This window comes from Trifolium pratense, linkage group LG5 (assembly GCF_020283565.1).
Source record: "Trifolium pratense cultivar HEN17-A07 linkage group LG5, ARS_RC_1.1, whole genome shotgun sequence".
Taxonomy (NCBI): Eukaryota; Viridiplantae; Streptophyta; class Magnoliopsida; order Fabales; family Fabaceae; genus Trifolium; species Trifolium pratense.
This window is the reverse complement of record NC_060063.1, coordinates 11,898,082-11,921,520: the sequence shown is the minus strand read 5'-3', so window position 1 is coordinate 11,921,520 and position 23,439 is coordinate 11,898,082. Positions and strand designations below refer to the sequence as shown.

General features: G+C 37.3%; 1 protein-coding gene across 2 annotated transcripts in view; it reads right to left on the bottom strand.

Moving 5' to 3' along the window:
- The window catches only part of LOC123884548 (DNA ligase 4), a 31,720-nt gene extending 11,480 nt beyond the window's left edge, over positions 1-20,240 (bottom strand). The window contains exons 1-7 of one of the 2 annotated variants that reach the window (XM_045933662.1): positions 19,687-20,240; positions 18,754-18,845; positions 12,369-12,454; positions 12,156-12,292; positions 11,704-11,778; positions 764-855; positions 328-399 (exon numbers count right to left, since the gene is read on the bottom strand). In XM_045933662.1, coding sequence (XP_045789618.1) covers positions 328-399; positions 764-855; positions 11,704-11,778; positions 12,156-12,292; positions 12,369-12,454; positions 18,754-18,845; positions 19,687-20,019 — 887 coding nt within the window. In that variant the 5' untranslated portion in view covers positions 20,020-20,240. The remainder of the gene's footprint in view (positions 1-327; positions 400-763; positions 856-11,703; positions 11,779-12,155; positions 12,293-12,368; positions 12,455-18,753; positions 18,846-19,686) is intronic. The other variant, XM_045933663.1, reaches the window with a different exon arrangement.
- Positions 20,241-23,439: the final 3,199 nt, after the last annotated feature.

The window sequence follows — 23,439 nt, the reverse complement described above, 5'->3', positions numbered from 1 at the left end:
CCATGACGATATTTTTCAAGAGATAACATGAGTCTAAAGTCAAGATCAAGATCAAGATATTATAAGATATTTTTTATATTTTCTAACATGTCATAAAACTGCTCTTGATAGTGGATACTGTATGCTTGAGTATTTTTAAATGTGACCTTGTTATTCCGATTTATTGATATATTTTGATATTAGAAACAAACCCATATGAGCCTCGTTGCTATATGTTTAATTTCACACACACCCCACCCCCTCCAGATTTGAAATACATTTCCTGTCATGTCAACAAATGGAAATCATTTGAAAGGAACATAACTATAATACATGAAATGTTCTCACCTATCCACAAGAATGTTTTGAATTATGATTTCCGACATGCCATGTGCATATTCAGAATGATCAATAAAGTTCCTGCAATCATGGGTGAAAAGGTATATAACAGACCACCTATTTGGGCAAAAATAAATAAATAAATATTTTATACAATAGTAAGACATTTTCAGAAATACCCAGGTATAAGGAACAGCCACAAAAGACAGAAATATTATCATGACATATTAATCTTGTAGTTTCTTCACTTTATAAGTAGCCATTTATTTGAAGTATAAAATAATTCACTAAGCATATTTTATCTTTTTAAGATTAGAAGTAACTGATCTCGCACACATATACAGACTTGGAAGGTAGTGTAAAAGCAAGAATCCCCCTGATATGAAACGGCCACAGTCTGATGTAAAAATAATTACATTGTCACAAAATACACAAGAGCAATTACCTTGAGAAGAAATGTATCTCTGTTCCATTTTTATGAATTTGAATGCGATCACCATCAAATTTGCACTCAGCAACCACTTCCTTGCCATGAAGCTAAATAAGAGGAAACATACAAAAATAAAAGTATAAATATCAAACTAATGAATTCTCTATGCATGAAATCATGCATTTTTTACCCAATAGTTTTCAAAATAAAGGTCACCGTTTTCAAGAAGTCAACTAATATGTGGTCATTGAAGTTGAAATTATAGGGGGGGTTTTGTATTGAGGAGGAAAAGAAAGAAAAAGATTTTCAACGGTATTCTCTTCTCTCTTCAATTGGAATAGGGAATAATGATAACATGATGTTATACAGAAGACAAACAGAAGCTCTAATTTATACCATGCATTAGGTTAAGTACTAGACTCCTAACACAGATCAAATAAGGGAACAAACTCATTATTAGGATAAAATCCCTAAGAATAAGATATTGTGGAAAATCTTGCAATAATTAGAGAAACATGTTTATTTAGGAAATAAATAATATCCCTTCTATTAGTGTACAGATTATTATGATTAGATGAGATCTCCTTTATTCAGTCCTTCCTTAATTAGCATAGAAACTGTGTATATATTCTATGTACCTCTCAATGTTAATATATATCAGAAATTATTCATTCAGCCCTAATTTCTTACATGGTACCGAGCATCCGTTCTGGGTGCCTCTGTCCGCTGCATGCTGAAATCCTAAAAACGCCAGCCTTCATTGCTGTTGCGAATTTCTGTGCATTTTTTAGCACATAGTTTCTTAAACTGCTACTGCAGTTTCTATTGGTGGAATTGGATTTCAAACCATCAATTTTTCCCTTCATTTATTCTACAATGTCTGGATCTGGAACCCCTGAGGAGAAGACCAAATCTGAGACAGGAGATGTCCCTTCTCAAAATCCTGGAGAATTGCAGAATATTCATTCTGCTTACAGGCTGAATGAGAAAAATTATCTCAAATGGTCTCAACTCATTAAAACAATCTTGAAAGGAAAGGGAAAAGTGAAGTATATAATGGATGTTGCACCTAAGGAGAATGATCCCAACTTTACCAAATGGGATGAGGAAGATTCAAGGATCATGGCATGGCTGTGGAACTCCATGGATCCGGACATCAGTGACACGTGCATGTTTCTAAGTACAGCAAAGGAGATTTGGGATGCTATGGAGGAAAGTTATTCCAAAGCCAAAGATGCTGCTCAAGTGTATGAAGTAAAGGTGAAAACCTTGGCAGCAAAGCAAGGAAACAGAACTGTCACTGATTATGCCAATCAGCTAAAGGCACTATGGATGGAACTTGATCATTATAGGGTCATAAAGACTCAGTGCTCTGCAGATGCAGCAATTCTGAAGAAGTTCATTGAGCAAGACAGGGTGTATGACTTTCTGGTTGGTTTGAACTCTGAATTTGACCAAGTTAGAATCCAAATCTTGGGAAAACAGGAAGTTCCAAGCTTTAATGAAGTGATAGCCATTGTGAGAAGCGAAGAAAGCAGAAGGAGTCTGATGTTAGACACTCCAATAATTGAGAATTCAGCTATGATGACTGATCTTAACAAAGGAGAGGAGACAACAATGAGTGCTGACCGAAGAAAGGGAGAATCAACAAATATTGAGAGGAAAGTTGATGATACTCGGTGTATCTATTGTCACAAGCCTCGTCATATTAGGGAAAATTGCTGGAAGTTGCATGGAAAACCACAAAATAGAGATAAAGCATGGGGACACAAAGGGAGCTTCCAAAGAAAAGGAGGATATACCCACATGGCTGCTGAAGGGAATAAATCTGCTGAAACTGTGTACTTTAATCAGGAGGAAATTGAGAAAATGAAGAATTTTTTGAGTAAACTAGAGAAACCATCAGGTTCCAGCTCCTTGGCATATTCAGGTAAACTTTTATCTCTTAATTATGATAAGCTTCCAATTTCTTTTGGATTAAATGTCTCAGATGCATCCTCTAACCACTGTTGGATATTAGACTCCGGAGCCACTAACCACATGACACCTTTACCTCGCCATTTTTGTACCTATTCTCCATGTCCAAGCAACAAGAAAATTGCCACTGCTGACGGCACTCTTATAACTGTTGCTGGCCAAGGGGATGTCCAAATTAATCATTCAATGACCCTAAAAAGTGTTCTCCATATTCCAAAATTAGCTATTAATCTGATATCAATACAGAAACTCACACAAGACTTGTCATGTAATGTTATTTTTCATAACCATGATTGTGTGTTACAGGACAAGATTTCGGGGAGGACGATTGGACATGCTAGAGAATGGAATGGCCTTTACTATCTAGAAGATCCTGATTTATCTTCCAAGAAAGACTTACCGCATTCCCTCATTTCTGTTTTGACAAACAAGGAAAAAATTCTCCTTTATCATTGTCGTTTAGGACATCCTTCCTTCCAAATAATAAAAATGTTATTTCCTTCTTTTTTCTCTAAGTTAGATGTTGAGAGTCTTCATTGTGAGGTGTGTGAGCTTGCTAAACACAAGCGTGTATCATTTCCAATGAGCAATAAAATAAGTACTTTTCCTTTTTATCTTGTTCATACTGATGTGCGGGGTCCCTCTAATGTTCCAAATGTGTCTGGTGCTAAGTGGTTTGTAACTTTCATAGATGATTGCACCCGTGTCACATGGGAGTTTTTGCTTAAACATAAATCTGAGGTCAGCTCCATTTTTTTAAATTTTCACTCCATGATAAAAAATCAATTTGGCGCTAACATCAAGAGACTTAGATCAGATAATGCCAAAGACTATTTCAATAATGTACTTAATTCTTTTTGTCAAAAAGAGGGCATTATCCACGAATCTTCTTGTGTTAAAACACCACAACAAAATGGAGTGGCGGAAAGGAAAAATGGGCACCTTCTCAATCAGACCCGGGCCCTTTTATTTCAAAATAATGTCCCAAAGTCCTTTTGGGGAGAAGCTGTCCTCACTGCAACTTACCTGATTAATAGGCTACCCACTAGAGTTCTAGAATCAAAGAGTCCTATGGATGCCTTATCCTCCTTCTACCCGTGTCTGTCTACAACAAATAATCTCAAACCAAGAATATTTGGGTGTGTTTCATATGTTCATATTCATAGTACAGGTAGGGGAAAACTTGACCCTAGAGCCTTAAAGTGTGTCTTTGTAGGGTACTCTTCTATACAAAAAGGATATAAGTGTTATCACCCTCCATCCAAAAAATTCTTCGTGTCTAGGGATGTTACCTTCAATGAACATGAGAGCTATTTTAGTCAACCTCATCTTCAGGGGGAGAACTTGAGGGAAGATGAGGAAAACCTTTTTTCAGATTTGACATTTGAACCTGCTAGCCAATTTGAGCAGGCTACTCAACCCGAGCGTGTGGACTCTGAAAGTGAAACCAACCATTCCAAACAATCCAGACCTGAAATTGAGGATGTCAGATATGGAAAAAATCTGGTTTATTCTAGAAAACTTAAGGCTGTTCCAGACACTACGCAGGTTCAAGAGTCCACCCATAATCAAGATCCTAATGAGGTAACGATTTCTAATACCCCTTCAGCTTCTGACTTACCAAATGAGTTAACAATTTCTAAGTACCCTTCAGTTTTTGACTTACCAAATGAAACTGCAACAACTAAAAACGATGACCTTCCAATTGCCATTAGAAAAAAACCCAGAGAATGTACTAAGCACCCTCTTTACCCTCTCTCAAATTACCTTTCCTTTAAAAATTGCTCACCTGCCCATAGAGCCTTCCTTACAAATTTAAACACCACTTCAACACCTACTACCCAATCTGAGGCTTTATCTGATAGAAAATGGAAGCTTGCCATGGATTTAGAGATGGAAGCTTTAGCGAAGAATAATACTTGGGAGTTGGTGACTTTACCAACAGGGAAGAAACCGGTTGGGTGTAAGTGGGTATATACAATCAAATACAAGGCTGATGGTTCAATTGAGAGATATAAAGCAAGGTTGGTAGCCAAGGGTTTCACACAAACTTATGGAGTTGATTACTTGGAAACCTTTGCTCCTGTTGCCAAAATGAACACAGTAAGAGTGATATTATCCCTTGCTGCTAATTATGGCTGGGATTTGCAGCAATTTGATGTAAAAAAATGCCTTTTTACATGGGGAACTTGAAGAAGAAATTTACATGGAGTTGCCTCCAGGATATGGTGGAAAAGGTGCTGCCAACACAGTGTGTAAATTGAAAAAGGCCTTGTATGGGCTGAAACAGTCCCCACGAGCATGGTTTGGCAGATTTACGAAAGTTATGACAAGTCTGGGATATAAACAAAGTCAAGGAGATCATACATTGTTTATCAAACACTCAGAGTCAGGGGGAGTAACTGTGTTATTGGTATATCTGGATGACATCATACTAACTAGAAATGATGTTGAGGAGCAGAAAATGTTGGGTCAATGCTTGGCCAATGAATTTGAAATCAAGACTTTGGGGAGGCTGAAATATTTTTTGGGAATTGAGGTAGCTCACTCAAAGAAAGGGATCTTTATATCTCAACAGAAGTATATAACAGATCTACTTAAAGAAACTGGGAAATCAGCTTGCAAACCTGCAAGCACTCCACTGGATTCGAATCTAAAACTTGGGATTGCAGAAGAAGCTGCTGCAGTAGACAAGGAGATGTATCAAAGACTTGTGGGCAGACTTATATACTTATCTCACACTAGGCCAGATATTGCCTATGCAGTGAGTTTAGTCAGCCAATTTATGCACAACCCAAAGGAAAATCATTTACAAGCTGCACTTAGAGTTGTACAGTATCTTAAAGGAACCCCAGGGAGAGGAATTATATTCAAACGAAATAGGAATGTTAGTCTTGAAGCCTATACAGATGCTGACTATGCAGGGTCAATTGTGGATAGAAGGTCAACCACAGGGTATTGTACCTTCCTTGGAGGAAACCTTGTGACTTGGAAGAGTAAGAAACAAAGTGTGGTAGCAAGGTCTAGTGCTGAAGCAGAATTTCGAGCCATGGCACAAGGTATATGTGAACTCCTTTGGCTGAAAATCATCCTTGAGGACTTGAAGATAAAGTGGGAGGAACCAATGAAGCTTTATTGTGATAATAAATCTGCAATTAGCATAGCACATAGAACCAAACATATTGAAGAAGATAGACACTTCATCAAAGAAAAGCTTGACAGTGGCTTAATATGCACATCATTTGTGTCTTCTCAAAATCAACTTGCAGATGTTCTAACTAAGGGACTAAACAGCCACAATTTTGAAAGGATTATATCCAAGCTGGGAATGGATAACACCTATTCACCAGCTTGAGGGGGAGTGTGGAAAATCTTGCAATAATTAGAGAAACATGTTTATTTAGGAAATAAATAATATCCCTTCTATTAGTGTACAGATTATTATGATTATATGAGATCTCCTTTATTCAGTCCTTCCTTAATTAGCATAGAAACTGTGTATATATTCTATGTACCTCTCAATGTTAATATATATCAGAAATTATTCATTCAGCCCTAATTTCTTACATGGTACCAGAGCATCCGTTCTGGGTGCCTCTGTCCGCTGCATGCTGAAATCCTAAAAACGCCAGCCTTCATTGCTGTTGCGAATTTCTGTGCATTTTTTAGCACATAGTTTCTTAAACTGCTACTGCAGTTTCTATTGGTGGAATTGGATTTCAAACCATCAATTTTTCCCTTCATTTATTCTACAATGTCTGGATCTGGAACCCCTGAGGAGAAGACCAAATCTGAGACAGGAGATGTCCCTTCTCAAAATCCTGGAGAATTGCAGAATATTCATTCTGCTTACAGGCTGAATGAGAAAAATTATCTCAAATGGTCTCAACTCATTAAAACAATCTTGAAAGGAAAGGGAAAAGTGAAGTATATAATGGATGTTGCACCTAAGGAGAATGATCCCAACTTTACCAAATGGGATGAGGAAGATTCAAGGATCATGGCATGGCTGTGGAACTCCATGGATCCGGACATCAGTGACACGTGCATGTTTCTAAGTACAACAAAGGAGATTTGGGATGCTATGGAGGAAAGTTATTCCAAAGCCAAAGATGCTGCTCAAGTGTATGAAGTAAAGGTGAAAACCTTGGCAGCAAAGCAAGGAAACAGAACTGTCACTGATTATGCCAATCAGCTAAAGGCACTATGGATGGAACTTGATCATTATAGGGTCATAAAGACTCAGTGCTCTGCAGATGCAGCAATTCTGAAGAAGTTCATTGAGCAAGACAGGGTGTATGACTTTCTGGTTGGTTTGAACTCTGAATTTGACCAAGTTAGAATCCAAATCTTGGGAAAACAGGAAGTTCCAAGCTTTAATGAAGTGATAGCCATTGTGAGAAGCGAAGAAAGCAGAAGGAGTCTGATGTTAGACACTCCAATAATTGAGAATTCAACTATGATGACTGATCTTAACAAAGGAGAGGAGACAACAATGAGTGCTGACCGAAGAAAGGGAGAATCAACAAATATTGAGAGGAAAGTTGATGATACTCGGTGTATCTATTGTCACAAGCCTCGTCATATTAGGGAAAATTGCTGGAAGTTGAATGGAAAACCACAAAATAGAGATAAAGCATGGGGACACAAAGGGAGCTTCCAAAGAAAAGGAGGATATACCCACATGGCTGCTGAAGGGAATAAATCTGCTGAAACTGTGTACTTTAACCAGGAGGAAATTGAGAAAATGAAGAATTTTTTGAGTAAACTAGAGAAACCATCAGGTTCCAGCTCCTTGGCATATTCAGGTAAACTTTTATCTCTTAATTATAATAAGCTTCCAATTTCTTTTGGATTAAATGTCTCAGATGCATCCTCTAACCACTGTTGGATATTAGACTCCGGAGCCACTGACCACATGACACCTTTACCTCGCCATTTTTGTACCTATTCTCCATGTCCAAGCAACAAGAAAATTGCCACTGCTGACGGCACTCTTATAACTGTTGCTGGCCAAGGGGATGTCCAAATTAATCATTCAATGACCCTAAAAAGTGTTCTCCATATTCCAAAATTAGCTATTAATCTGATATCAATACAGAAACTCACACAAGACTTGTCATGTAATGTTATTTTTCATAACCATGATTGTGTGTTACAGGACAAGATTTCGGGGAGGACGATTGGACATGCTAGAGAATGGAATGGCCTTTACTATCTAGAAGATCCTGATTTATCTTCCAAGAAAGACTTACCGCATTCCCTCATTTCTGTTTTGACAAACAAGGAAAAAATTCTCCTTTATCATTGTCGTTTAGGACATCCTTCCTTCCAAATAATAAAAATGTTATTTCCTTCTTTTTTCTCTAAGTTAGATGTTGAGAGTCTTCATTGTGAGGTGTGTGAGCTTGCTAAACACAAGCGTGTATCATTTCCAATGAGCAATAAAATAAGTACTTTTCCTTTTTATCTTGCTCATACTGATGTGCGGGGTCCCTCTAATGTTCCAAATGTGTCTGGTGCTAAACAAGGAAAAAATTCTCCTTTATCATTGTCGTTTAGGACATCCTTCCTTCCAAATAATAAAAATGTTATTTCCTTCTTTTTTCTCTAAGTTAGATGTTGAGAGTCTTCATTGTGAGGTGTGTGAGCTTGCTAAACACAAGCGTGTATCATTTCCAATGAGCAATAAAATAAGTACTTTACCTTTTTATCTTGTTCATACTGATGTGCGGGGTCCCTCTAATGTTCCAAATGTGTCTGGTGCTAAGTGGTTTGTAACTTTCATAGATGATTGCACCCGTGTCACATGGGTGTTTTTGCTTAAACATAAATCTGAGGTCAGCTCCATTTTTTTAAATTTTCACTCCATGATAAAAAATCAATTTGGCGCTAACATCAAGAGACTTAGATCAGATAATGCCAAAGACTATTTCAATAATGTACTTAATTCTTTTTGTCAAAAAGAGGGCATTATCCACGAATCTTCTTGTGTTAAAACACCACAACAAAATGGAGTGGCGGAAAGGAAAAATGGGCACCTTCTCAATCAGACCCGGGCCCTTTTATTTCAAAATAATGTCCCAAAGTCCTTTTGGGGAGAAGCTGTCCTCACTGCAACTTACCTGATTAATAGGCTACCCACTAGAGTTCTAGAATCAAAGAGTCCTATGGATGCCTTATCCTCCTTCTACCCGTGTCTGTCTACAACAAATAATCTCAAACCAAGAATATTTGGGTGTGTTTCATATGTTCATATTCATAGTACAGGTAGGGGAAAACTTGACCCTAGAGCCTTAAAGTGTGTCTTTGTAGGGTACTCTTCTATACAAAAAGGATATAAGTGTTATCACCCTCCATCCAAAAAATTCTTCGTGTCTAGGGATGTTACCTTCAATGAACATGAGAGCTATTTTAGTCAACCTCATCTTCAGGGGGAGAACTTGAGGGAAGATGAGGAAAACCTTTTTTCAGATTTGACATTTGAACCTGCTAGCCAATTTGAGCAGGCTACTCAACCCGAGCGTGTGGACTCTGAAAGTGAAACCAACCATTCCAAACAATCCAGACCTGAAATTGAGGATGTCAGATATGGAAAAAATCTGGTTTATTCTAGAAAACTTAAGGCTGTTCCAGACACTACGCAGGTTCAAGAGTCCACCCATAATCAAGATCCTAATGAGGTAACGATTTCTAATACCCCTTCAGCTTCTGACTTACCAAATGAGTTAACAATTTCTAAGTACCCTTCAGTTTTTGACTTACCAAATGAAACTGCAACAACTAAAAACGATGACCTTCCAATTGCCATTAGAAAAAAACCCAGAGAATGTACTAAGCACCCTCTTTACCCTCTCTCAAATTACCTTTCCTTTAAAAATTGCTCACCTGCCCATAGAGCCTTCCTTACAAATTTAAACACCACTTCAACACCTACTACCCAATCTGAGGCTTTATCTGATAGAAAATGGAAGCTTGCCATGGATTTAGAGATGGAAGCTTTAGCGAAGAATAATACTTGGGAGTTGGTGACTTTACCAACAGGGAAGAAACCGGTTGGGTGTAAGTGGGTATATACAATCAAATACAAGGCTGATGGTTCAATTGAGAGATATAAAGCAAGGTTGGTAGCCAAGGGTTTCACACAAACTTATGGAGTTGATTACTTGGAAACCTTTGCTCCTGTTGCCAAAATGAACACAGTAAGAGTGATATTATCCCTTGCTGCTAATTATGGCTGGGATTTGCAGCAATTTGATGTAAAAAAATGCCTTTTTACATGGGGAACTTGAAGAAGAAATTTACATGGAGTTGCCTCCAGGATATGGTGGAAAAGGTGCTGCCAACACAGTGTGTAAATTGAAAAAGGCCTTGTATGGGCTGAAACAGTCCCCACGAGCATGGTTTGGCAGATTTACGAAAGTTATGACAAGTCTGGGATATAAACAAAGTCAAGGAGATCATACATTGTTTATCAAACACTCAGAGTCAGGGGGAGTAACTGTGTTATTGGTATATCTGGATGACATCATACTAACTAGAAATGATGTTGAGGAGCAGAAAATGTTGGGTCAATGCTTGGCCAATGAATTTGAAATCAAGACTTTGGGGAGGCTGAAATATTTTTTGGGAATTGAGGTAGCTCACTCAAAGAAAGGGATCTTTATATCTCAACAGAAGTATATAACAGATCTACTTAAAGAAACTGGGAAATCAGCTTGCAAACCTGCAAGCACTCCACTGGATTCGAATCTAAAACTTGGGATTGCAGAAGAAGCTGCTGCAGTAGACAAGGAGATGTATCAAAGACTTGTGGGCAGACTTATATACTTATCTCACACTAGGCCAGATATTGCCTATGCAGTGAGTTTAGTCAGCCAATTTATGCACAACCCAAAGGAAAATCATTTACAAGCTGCACTTAGAGTTGTACAGTATCTTAAAGGAACCCCAGGGAGAGGAATTATATTCAAACGAAATAGGAATGTTAGTCTTGAAGCCTATACAGATGCTGACTATGCAGGGTCAATTGTGGATAGAAGGTCAACCACAGGGTATTGTACCTTCCTTGGAGGAAACCTTGTGACTTGGAAGAGTAAGAAACAAAGTGTGGTAGCAAGGTCTAGTGCTGAAGCAGAATTTCGAGCCATGGCACAAGGTATATGTGAACTCCTTTGGCTGAAAATCATCCTTGAGGACTTGAAGATAAAGTGGGAGGAACCAATGAAGCTTTATTGTGATAATAAATCTGCAATTAGCATAGCACATAGAACCAAACATATTGAAGTAGATAGACACTTCATCAAAGAAAAGCTTGACAGTGGCTTAATATGCACATCATTTGTGTCTTCTCAAAATCAACTTGCAGATGTTCTAACTAAGGGACTAAACAGCCACAATTTTGAAAGGATTATATCCAAGCTGGGAATGGATAACACCTATTCACCAGCTTGAGGGGGAGTGTGGAAAATCTTGCAATAATTAGAGAAACATGTTTATTTAGGAAATAAATAATATCCCTTCTATTAGTGTACAGATTATTATGATTAGATGAGATCTCCTTTATTCAGTCCTTCCTTAATTAGCATAGAAACTGTGTATATATTCTATGTACCTCTCAATGTTAATATATATCAGAAATTATTCATTCAGCCCTAATTTCTTACAGATATGATTCCTAAAATGATAAGATCCACAAAAATAAGATAACACAACTATACCTAAAATGAACAACAAAAAAGAACAGCGTATCCAACTACATAATACATCATTCTCCCTCCCTGAGATGTTTTGTACATATTCTAACGATTGAAAACTGGCTTACAGTCTTACACGTTTAAGACAAATAAATACCATTTCGTTCCAGATATTCATAGTTCAGGATTTTATCATAGTTAAGGATCGAACCCTGAAAGTAGCAAAATGTTTCCCCATTTCCATTTAATAAGTGACTGGTTAAAAGGCTAAGTGAAGCAAACCTTCTTCCATGCTTGAGCTGCGTTAGCAACTCTCTTAGCTAATTGAGGACGCACAGCTTTTCCAATTTCAATATCCTACAAAAAAAATAAAAAAGACATGCACATGCAAGAAGCGATTTTCTGTTAGGAACCTCTATATTTATATTTTCCATAGCAAATAATTCAGACAAAAAAATGGGAATAGATCAAGTAGCCCTATATAGCAGCTTAGCTAATTTAAAAGGCAGGATATCACCAAGTATTAAACAATATTTATATGACAGTTCTCCATGAGAACAGTTTTACCTACACGTTGCTGAGTTTAACAGAGGGGTGCTAGTATTCAAACATGCCTTGTTTAGAGCCATGTTAAAAGAATAAAAGGACAACCTAGTGATGTATGTAAGACATGTGCAATGTTTTTTTCTTTAAGCTGTATAGAGTTTGAAAACTAATTTTAAATCACAACTAACCTGCCTCTTATGACGTTGGTTCCGATCCCTTAGCTTTTCACAAACTAATTTTAAGTCACATGTAACATTAAACAAGTCTTCAGCATCTGGATGGAATTCATGAAAAATGCTTTTTTCACTAAATCCCAGCTTCAAATCTGCGATGAAATTTAGTTACATGCCTGAGACTCATTTAAGGTATTAAAGTGATTTACTGGTGCAAATGAAAAACACCTTTCAGGATTATCATGATAATCCATTTCATTTCCTGTGCATTTGTCTTTTGGATAAGGGTTGAAAGAACCAAAGTCTTCTCAGCCCTGTAACCATAGTCACCCCATAAAAGAACCATGTTAAACAAAAACTACATAAAGAATGGTGAAGCCAATTAAGCTTAAATCACAATAGCAGCACTTGAATATGAATATTTCTCATTAACTTGAAAAAGGTTGAAACCACTATTTATATACATAAGAGATGGAGCATATCTAAATAGGAATGCTATCCTGTCAAAACTCCAAAAGATACTAACAAATCATACTACAATAAATAACAATATCGCAACACTCCCCCTCAAGGTGGAGCATATATATCATATGCATCCATCTTGTCACATATGTAAGTTATACGAGGACTTCGTAGAGACTTAGTAAAAATATCAGCAAGTTGATCCTTAGAATTGACAAAGGAAGTTCTGATGACTCCAGAGATAATCTTTTCCCTAATGAAATGACAATCGACTTCTATATGCTTTGTCCTCTCATGAAAAACTGGGTTGAAAGAGAGGTGTAAAGCTGATTGATTATCACATACAAGTTCCATTTGACCAACCTCACAAAAATGCAATTCTTGCAATAAATGTTTCAACCACACAAGCTCACATGTAGCATGAGCCATAGCTCGATACTCGGCTTCTGTACTCGACCGGGAAACAACAGTCTGCTTTTTGCTCTTCCATGAGATAAGATTTCCACCTACAAAAATGCAATAACCAGAAGTAGACCGTCTATCACTCGGATCTCCTGCCCAATCGGCATCTGAATACCCAACAATATTAGTGTGACCGTTATCGGTGAAAACAAGTCCTTTTCCAGGTGCTCTTTTGATGTACTTCAGAACTCGAACAACTGCATTCCAATGACTGTCACAAGGTGAGTTAAGGAACTGACTTACGACGCTAACTGGAAAAGATATGTCTGGTCTGGTTAGGGTGAGATAATTCAATTTTCCCACTAGTCTTCGGTATCTACCAGGATCAGAATATGGCTCCCGCTTGTCAGGAAACAACTTTACATTAGGATCCATAAGAGTGTCGACTGGTTTGCAATCTATAAGACCTGTCTCCTCCAAAATTTCAAGGACATACCGATGTAGGAGGATTTCTTCTGTATTTTATTATTTTAGTTAGATTTAGTTTTATTATATTTTGGGTTGATTCCTTATTTTTATATATCACCTAGGTTAGTTATTTTTATATTATAGGTAGATTTGTAATTTTTATTTAGCTAGGTTTGTTGTTTTTATTTTTACAATCTTTTAGGACATTTGTTAATTTTATTTTTCACACCTATTTAAGCTAAATTATTGTAGCCTTGAAGGCAGTATTTGATTCAATAAAAATATTCGAGTTTTATCTCAACTTTCGGGGGACTCCGAAACCCTATTTTGACAAGTTTGTGTTTGCGGCTTGTCTTTATCCATTAGGTTTAGCGTTTTGCTAACCTAGCGCTTCCGTACTGCGTCAGTTGGCATCAGAGCAGGTTTCTCCTGTTCTTTTTCTAACGTGATCAGATGGGAGATCAACCGGTGACGAAAGCAGAGTTTTACGGTGCCATGACGGCTTTAACCGCGGCCATCACAGCTCTGACAACACAGGTGACAAAGTTATCCAACAACAACCGAAACTACAACAGCAATAGAAACAATAACAACAACAGAAACGGCGACAACAACCGCAACAACCCATCTACTGATGACTCGAGTTCTGAGGATGAGGAAGTTGTGTCCGAAGAGGGAGGTGAAGAGAATCCAACTAGGATAAAAAAAATTGTCTTGTGCAAGTCTGGCGATCCACAACTTGATGTCGACCTACCTGTGGCGGCTCCGTCTAAGCCAGATGTATTTGTGCGAAATCCGGCAACAACCTCACCGCCACTAGAACCTCCGGACACTAGGATGCAGGCGGCGACTTCCATCTCAGCAAAACCGCCGCATCAGAGCCGTCACATTGAACTCAAGGATTTGCTTATAGATCGGGTTCAATTCAGATTTTACCTTAAATCTTATGGTTTAGGCACTAGCTCAAAAATGTTAACTGAGTTGGGTCAAATACCCTTTTGTGATAAATTTCAAATTCTGTGTTCTATCTTTGAGCAATGGAACCCCGGTGGTTATTTGGATGTGTTGACACGAGACAGGTCCTCTCACTTAATTCAATGGGATCTAGGAGGTGGTCTCTTGTTCATTGGAGGAGTCAACCTGCAAAGGAAGCTCTTTATCAAGGCGAGAACTCGGGGTCGAGTTCTTTTGAGGTAGAGGAGACTGATGTAGGAGGATTTCTTCTGTATTTTATTATTTTAGTTAGATTTAGTTTTATTATATTTTAGGTTGATTCCTTATTTTTATATTTCACCTAGGTTAGTTATTTTTATATTTTAGGTAGATTTGTAATTTTTATTTAGCTAGGTTTGTTGTTTTTATTTTTACAATCTTTTAGGAGATTTGTTAATTTTATTTTTCACACCTATTTAAGCTAAATTATTGTAGCCTTGAAGGCAGTTTTTGATTCAATAAAAATATTCGAGTTTTATCTCAACTTTCGGTGGACTCCGAAACCCTATTTTGACAAGTTTGTGTTTGCATATCTCAACTTTCGGTGGACTCCGAAACCCTATTTTGACAAGTTTGTGTTTGCGGCTTGTCTTTATCCATTAGGTTTAGCGTTTTGCTAACCTAGCGCTTCCGTACTGCGTCACATACTTCCTCTGAGAGATAGCAATGCCTGACTTTGATTGAGCCACCTCAATCCCGAGAAAGTAACGTAGAGGACCCAAGTCTTTAGTCTGAAAGTTTTGAAATAGGTGTTGTTTTAATGCCTTGATACCGTCATTATCATCACCCGTAACCACAATGTCATCAACATAAACCACAAGATAAATATATTTATTCGATGAACATTTAACAAATACTGAATGATCTGATTCACAACGGGTCATCCCAAATTGTTGTAGAACTTTGCTGAAACGGCTAAACCATGCTCGAGGTGATTGTTTCAAACCATATAAGGACTTTTGCAATTTGCATACCAAACTACGCCCCCTCTGAGCAACAAACCCAGGAGGTTGCTCCATATAAATCTCCTCTTCCAAGTCTCCATGCAAGAAAGCATTCTTGATATCCAACTGGAATAAGGGTCAATGTTTCATAGCAGCCATGGCTAAAAAGAGACGAATAGATGACATCTTTGCAACTGGTGAGAAGGTATCACTATAATCCTGACCATAGTAGACCTGAGTATAGCCTTTTGCCACTAACCGAGCCTTTAATCTATTAATTTGTTTATCAGGTCCCACTTTGACATTAAACACCCATCTGCAACCAACAACAGATTTTCCAGGAGGAGGTGGAACAAGCTCCCAAGTATGGTTAGATTCTAAAGCTATCATTTCATCAATCATGGCTTGTTTCCACCCCGGATGAGATAATGCTTCATGAACTGTCTTAGGAATTGAGACAGATGATAAAGCAGAAACGAAAGCAACATAGGAAGGAGACGATCAGTGGTAGCTCAAAAGTTGTAAACAGGGTAAGGATTAGCTGTAGACCTTTTACCTTTATGAAGAGCAATAGGTAAGTCAACAAGAGGTTCAAGTGGGACCGCAACAGGAGAAGAGATTGGAACAATATCTGAATCACTAGAATCAGTAGCAATATTCTGTGGAGCTGAATCACTAGAATCAACAGGAGTTGTTTTTGGAGCTTCAACGTGTCGATGCTCAAAAGTAATACCATAGCGGCGGAACTCGGGTTTACCTTTTGACTGTGGAGAATTGTGAGTAGAGACAGATGGCTCAAATAGTGGCTCAAATAGTGGAATAGGTAGCACTTCGGAAGTAGTAACATCTGTCGTAGAATCTGATGTAGTGGGTGAAGCAAAGAATGGTGTATCCTCAAAGAAAGTAACATCTGCTGAAACATAAAAACGATGTGTAGATGGAGAATAACACCGATACCCCTTTTGGGTTTTGGAATAGCCCAAAAACACACATTTGACAGCTCGTGCAGATAATTTATCGCGGACAGGAGAGAGATCATGAACAAAACATGTTGAGCCGAATACACGAAGTGGGACGGCGTACAAAGAGTCTTTAGGAAACAAAAGTGAGTGTGGAATCTCATTATCCAATACTGAAGATGGCATGCGATTTATCAAATAATTAGCAGTGAGCATAGCATCACCCCAAAATTTAAGTGGTGCATGTGCATTGATCAATAAGATTCGAGCTGTATCCACCAAATGACGGTGTTTTCTCTCTGCGACACCATTTTGTTGTGGTGTGGGGGCAACTGGACTGATGTATGATACCATGAGAAGCCATGAAAGAGTTGAATGGTGCAGAAAAATATTCTTTTGCATTGTCACTACGCAAAATTCGAATTGTTTTTCCAAATTGGTTCTTTATCTCTGAACAAAACGTCTGAAAGGCACCAAATAATTGTGTATGGTCCTTCAATAAAGTAATCCAGGTGCATCTCAAAAAATCATCGATGAATGTGACATAATATTTGTATCCCAAATTAGATGACACCCGACTAGAACCCCAAACATCAGAATGAACAATATCAAAGGGAGACCTGGATTTTTTGTTGGCACTGCTTGGAAAAGATGCTCTAACATGTTTGCCAAGTTGACATGACTCACAGTTCAATGACTTCAAATGTGAAAGATGAGGAACCAACACCTTCAACTTATCTAAACTTGGATGACCCAAACGACAATGAATGATATCCGGAGATGTAGAAACACCACAAACGGTGGATGAATGATTATGAAGGTAATATAAACCTTGTGATTCATATCCTGTTCCATTAGTCTTTCCCGTACCTCGCTCTTGTATAGAGAAAGAGTTAGAACAAAATGTTATGGAACCATTAGCAAGTTTACTAATTGAGATCAAATTAAAAGGTGAGTCAGGTACAAACAACACATAATTCAACGATAGAGATGGCAAAGGTGAAGCTTGACCAATATCAGTAACTCGTGTTTTAGAACCATTAGCAAGAGTGAGACTATGAGGTATTTTAGGAGGTAACAAGTTAGAGATAAGAGAGGGGTTACCAACGACATGATCTGAAGCACCAGAGTCTAAAATCCATGATCCCATGGAGTGAGATAGACAAGCTGTAGAATTATCAATCAGAGCCGACGTGGCTGCAGCGGAAGTTTGTTGGACAGCCATCAACCAAACAGAAAATCACAAGAAACAACCAAAGAAAAGCGTTCTAACGACTGCGAAAAATGCGCAGTAATAGATACACAGTGTCCAAGGGTCTATAAAGCTTAACTAGTAGGCCTTGGAGTGCAATCACAATGATGATAGACCAAAAATATTGCTGTAATAGTCTTCTAGGCGATAAAACAACATAGAAAAACTCCAAAACATGTGTCAAACGTGGGACCCACACACTGAAAGTTGTCCCAACAGAACCAGGAAAGAAAATCGAGTCAGATGAGACTAACAACGGCAAAAAACAGGTGGACGGAGAGTAGCGCAACTTCTGTAACGACGGTGTGATGAACAGTGCGCGCGGAGTGAACAGTGACCGCGTATGAACAGTGCTTCCGTATGAACAGTGTTTTGTGAAAAATTAGGGTTAGCCTTGATGGCGGCTGAACCCAGATAAAAACCAGCTCTGATACCAACTTGAATATGAATATTTCTCATTAACTTGAAAAAGGTTGAAACCACTATTTATATACATAAGAGATGGAGCATATCTAAATAGGAATGCTATCCTGTCATAACTCCAAAAGATACTAACAAATTAGATACAAACGCATGGAAATAAGGTTTTCTAGTTTAATATACTGCAAAGTGTTTTCATGTTTTATACACAAACGGTAACCGTTTTACAAAACAGGGCATTTCTAAAATGGTAACCAGCAAACAAGGAAGCGCCAAGAAAGTGTAAACAATCTTGTTCAGTTTTCAATCCTACCTGCAGGTTGTTAAGAACATACAAAAGTTCTGTCCTATAGAACCTACAAAATTATAGTACATAATAGAAATGGTACAAATTGATTTATCCCATTGGCACCAACAACTAAAAACATTTTCATAATTCTAATTCAGAGTCCAATTACACTGTTATCAAAGCCGCTACCAAAATTGATCACCTACTTTGTGCCTTTTTTTCCGTTTTTATCCCTCCATTAGAATTTAGAACTTCAAATGAAAAAACATCATATAGTAAAAAATTGCATCACCAATCACATATTCAAGACCTTAGGCATGCAAATGCAACCACACACATAAGAAACAATCAAAGCAAGGGTCTAACAACAAACATAGCACATAGATATCAAAGCGACAAAAAAATAAAAGCAAAAACCGTGAACCTATTTTCACTCGAAGACAGTTGATCAAGCAAGTCATTCAACTCCTTTATCGTCAATCCACCGGAAGCAGTACCTTGCCTAAGCTGCAGCACCTGTTTCATAATAAACAATTACCAAAACAATAAGCAACCACAACAAAACCCCTAAATAAATACAAAATTCAACATAAACCTCACCAAAAGGAAGTTATGTTGAATGAATGATAACAAAAGACCCAAAAAAAAAAATTACTACCTACATCCCTAAATATAAGCCTCATTTCAAATTATTAAATACAACGATTGTCATTTTTCTATCCAGTTGACTCACTAAAAGTGAGCTGAATGTAAAGTGATTTATTTTCAATGCTCCAAGCTTTACAAAAAATTCAAAGCTAAAAATCAATTGTACTGATAAAAACTCCAAATTTTAACTTCAAGCTAGAATCAATTTCGGCGACAAAATCAATTATACACGAAAACATCCAAACATATCAACATCAATTCTACACCTCTAGTATCCAATCTGCCTCTTCTATTGTCATTTTTCTAGACAGTTGACTGTAGCTAAAAGTGAGTTGAATGTAAAATGATTTATGTTCATGTACATTTACATAAAAGTGGATTGAACAATAAATTTGAGGCTAAAAATCAATTGTACATGTAAAAACTCCGAATTTTAACTTTAAGCTAGAAATTTTGGTGACAAAATCAATTATACACAAGAACATCCAAACATATCAAAGATCAACTCTACATCTCTACTCCCTCCGGCCACACACAATTATGAGCAAAAGCCTACTTTTCAAATTCATCGAATAATTGGTGTATTTGGTCTATACACTTAATAGACACAATAAATACAATACAATACACTACTACTAGTACTTCAATAAAAATATGTAAAAATTGTAAAATGAGGTGATAACAACAGATGAAGGTAGTAGAAGACAACCTCGGCGGCGACAAGGGCGAAATTACCGGCATTAGCACCGGTTTTAGAACCACCTTTCCGCCAATTGATAAGGCGAAGAGCGTCGTGCGAGTCTTTGGACAAACCAATAGCATCGATAAGTGAAGTAGCGAGAACGGATTCTTTGAGACCATAGGAACCACGTTCACGATCGAGATTAGGAAGAATGAGTCGAATTGCAGGAAAGTAGTTACGATCGGTGCAGAAAGAATCGAGAAACTTCCGGAACTTTGCGCGTTTCTTCGCCGGCGATTTGGTTCGTTGTGACCATGTTAATAAGCTGCATAATACGCTGAACTTAATTCGCTCCGTCATTTTTTGAAACGCGCGTTTGTGAATTGAATTTGAAGTTATGGAGAAGATAATGAAAATAACCGCTAAGGATGGGTTATTCGGTGAGTTTTTTGTGTTGGTTGTGACTGAGAGAAGTGAAAAGGAGAACTCAAACTGAATGAATGAATGAATGAATGAATATACTAACGACTTCTTCAGTACGTCTTGTTATTCTGTGGTATTCCGTGGCAAAATTGGAAATTGGAAATAGGGTTTTCAACGAATAAAACAATGTATTGTCTTGGTTTTTGAAATTGGACAAATTAATCAATCGTTAGTTAGTTAGTTCGGTGGTCATTGACACTTGACTTGATAGGCGGTTCGATTCTTGCAATTGCAATCGGAGGTGATTAAAACTACTTGATGTCAGAACTGATACGATCCAATGGTCGGATACTATGGTGAAAACAAAAAAAAAAATAGATAAATTAAATGAGAGTGAAATGTCAAATACCCCTGAAATTCCAGAATTCGTCCAATATCTACTTGAAATTTACAAAATATCAAATACCCCCTAAATTTGCAAAATGTCTATCAAATACCCCACTACTTCGTTTACTATGAATGTTGTGATGATATGTCTGTCAACTGCATACGTGAACGTGACGCCACGTCACAGAGCGGTATAATTAACTTCACATTTATGTATACACAGTACTGTAGTAGCACTAAAACTCTTCCAATTTTCTTCTTTCTTTTCTATTCATTTTTTACTTCATCTCTACTTTATTTTAATCCAGTCGAGAGCTATGAGTCTTGTTCTAAACTCGATTGTTGGCCTATATATACAACTCTTCACAACCTCACAAGGTAGACATTACTCTAACCTCTGCCTCCATCTCAAACTTATACTAACTTAGGCATCGGAGTGTTTTCTACATGTACCCCCTTTCTCCATCATCGGTCCCCTTCAACGCTTGATTGAATTCTGACCTCCGCCTCGGAGAAATCCTTCCATTGATCTATCAATGTGAGTTCTCTATCCTCTCTTTTATCCTCTTTGGATAATTCTTAGTTTTGTGCAAAACATGTCTGTTAACCATTATCGGCACCGCCGTGGTGATCATTTCCTCCTCCATTTAGTTTGCTTTGGTGTTTCGGATTTGAGTCAATGAAGTCGGCTTCCCTTGTTGTTATTTATGTAAATGAATAAGTGAAGTGTCTGAGTTTCGAACCCCTAACTCCTGCACATATAGTGCGATATCCCTATCAGCTGAGCTACGCTCACAGGGACATGTATCAATGTATTTATTTTCAAATTTTAATTTATTACTTATATTTAAATTAATTTATAAATCAACTTTTATTTATATTTTTTTCATAATTTGTTTTATATAAATCTGAATAGTGAAAATTATCATTGGATTTTTTTTTTATTAAGAAATTGAAATTCCTGGCACACAGTGGACAGGTGTTGCTCAAGGTGTAGCAACACTTGTCTGTTGTAGACAGATGTTGTTACTAGTGCGCCAACACTTGTCTATAAACAGAGCAAATAACATAAAGCAATACAAACAGTAAAGTAAATAACACACGAGAGTTGTTAACCCAGTTCAGCCTAAAGCCTACTCTGGGGGATACCAATCCAGGAATGAAGTCCACTATCAGCAGTATTACTTCGAAGCTAAACTCACCCGTTTACAACTTCTCACTTAATCACTACCCAATGACCCTTCTACCTAGGAACTCCTAGATATGAGACCCCGTCCCAATTCCCACCTTAGCAACACAGACAGCGCTGCTATTCAATTTCACAAACACAACAGGTGGAGACACACTCCTAAGAAACTAGGATTCACTCTTGCTTAAAAGCTTGCGAGTAAACCACACAACACAATAGAACAATCTCCGTACTTCAAAGCTTAGGAGAAGTTCACACTTACAACTCAATAACACTCAGGTCCTAAGCTTGCATCAATGAGACACAAGATAGGCTCACAATTAACACTCTAAAATCCCTAAAACACACGCTTTGTAAGAACACGATTTTAGATGCTTGAAACCATATGCTTGCCTTCGTATTTATAGTAGTAGAATGACTTGGGCTTCAAGACAAAATTAGGGCTTCTAGAATTGCGGCAGCAGTGATATATTTTTGAAAATAATAGTTATATTTTTGAAACCGCAAAAATATATTTTTTATTTTTTAGGATTGACATAATGGTGTGGGCAAAGTAATTTACATGATATATATTTGATATTTTCTTGTATTCTATGAATGACATAATTGTGAGGGTCTAGTGTGGAGTTGAATGACATACTCAAGTGGATTGTTTTATGCTTCTCATATTGTATGTGGACTATATCTATGGGGGTTTGGTGTGGAGTATATATTGGTTATGGTACAGGGCTGGTATGTGGCTTAAAGGTTAGGCTACATGAATCAAAGGTGTTGATGATGGATGTCTTATTTGCTTGGTTTTTCCTGCTAGTAGTTTGGTTGTGTTTTGTTTGTTTCTAGGTGTGCTTCTTTTTTAGTAGATCAAGGGTCTGGTGTGTCATGATTAGAATTGGAGTATTGGTAGTAATATGTTGGATACAATAAGCTAATTTATAGTGTACTCATTGTGAATTTTAAGTTGTATACTTCTTTTTTAGTAGATCAAGGGTCTGGTGTGTCATGATTAGAATTGGAGTATTGGTAGTAATATGTTGGATACAATAAGCTAATTTATAGTGTACTCATTGTGAATTTTAAGTTGTATACTACTGTTATAAGTGTTTTGTTATGAAGTTATTTACCCCTTTAGTTTTAACTTGGTTTGTGCAAGTAGAAAAAAGTCGAGACTTGTAGATATCTAACAATCCAATGTTCAAGTAATTTAAGGCTTAGTTGGATGTGATATTAATGTGTTATTATGCTTGTTATCCTATTACTATAATTTAAGGTTGATGTATGTTTAATATTAGGCTTGTTTTCCTCTTATTACTCATATTTGCTACTCTCCTTTTTTCAACTAGTTAATTCTGAATCTAAATCTATAAGAAAAAAGTGTTTTGTTTTTAAGATTCTGAGTTCTCTAGCTAGATGACTAGTGTATCTTTCGGGTTTGTTTTGTTTAGCCTGACCTTGGTTTTGGATTTCTGAGATTTAATGTTGTCTATCTTTTTCTCTCTGCAGCTGGGATTCTGTTTTGAGCATCTGTTTTGTGCTGGTGGTTTTTGGGCTTGTTTGGCTAATCTGTTGTTATGCTTGAGGCATTTCATATTTTTTGGCCTACATTTATCTGCGACTAAGGCAACTGATTATAAAAGGATTGCTGCAAGCTAAACATGCAAATATAGATACGAATTTAATGGATTTAGATGAAGTAATATTTGATGATTTTGGAATGTAGAAAATTATTTAAAGTATGAAATTTTGTAGCCACCTTCAAGTTATTAGAACTTCAACCTTTTGGA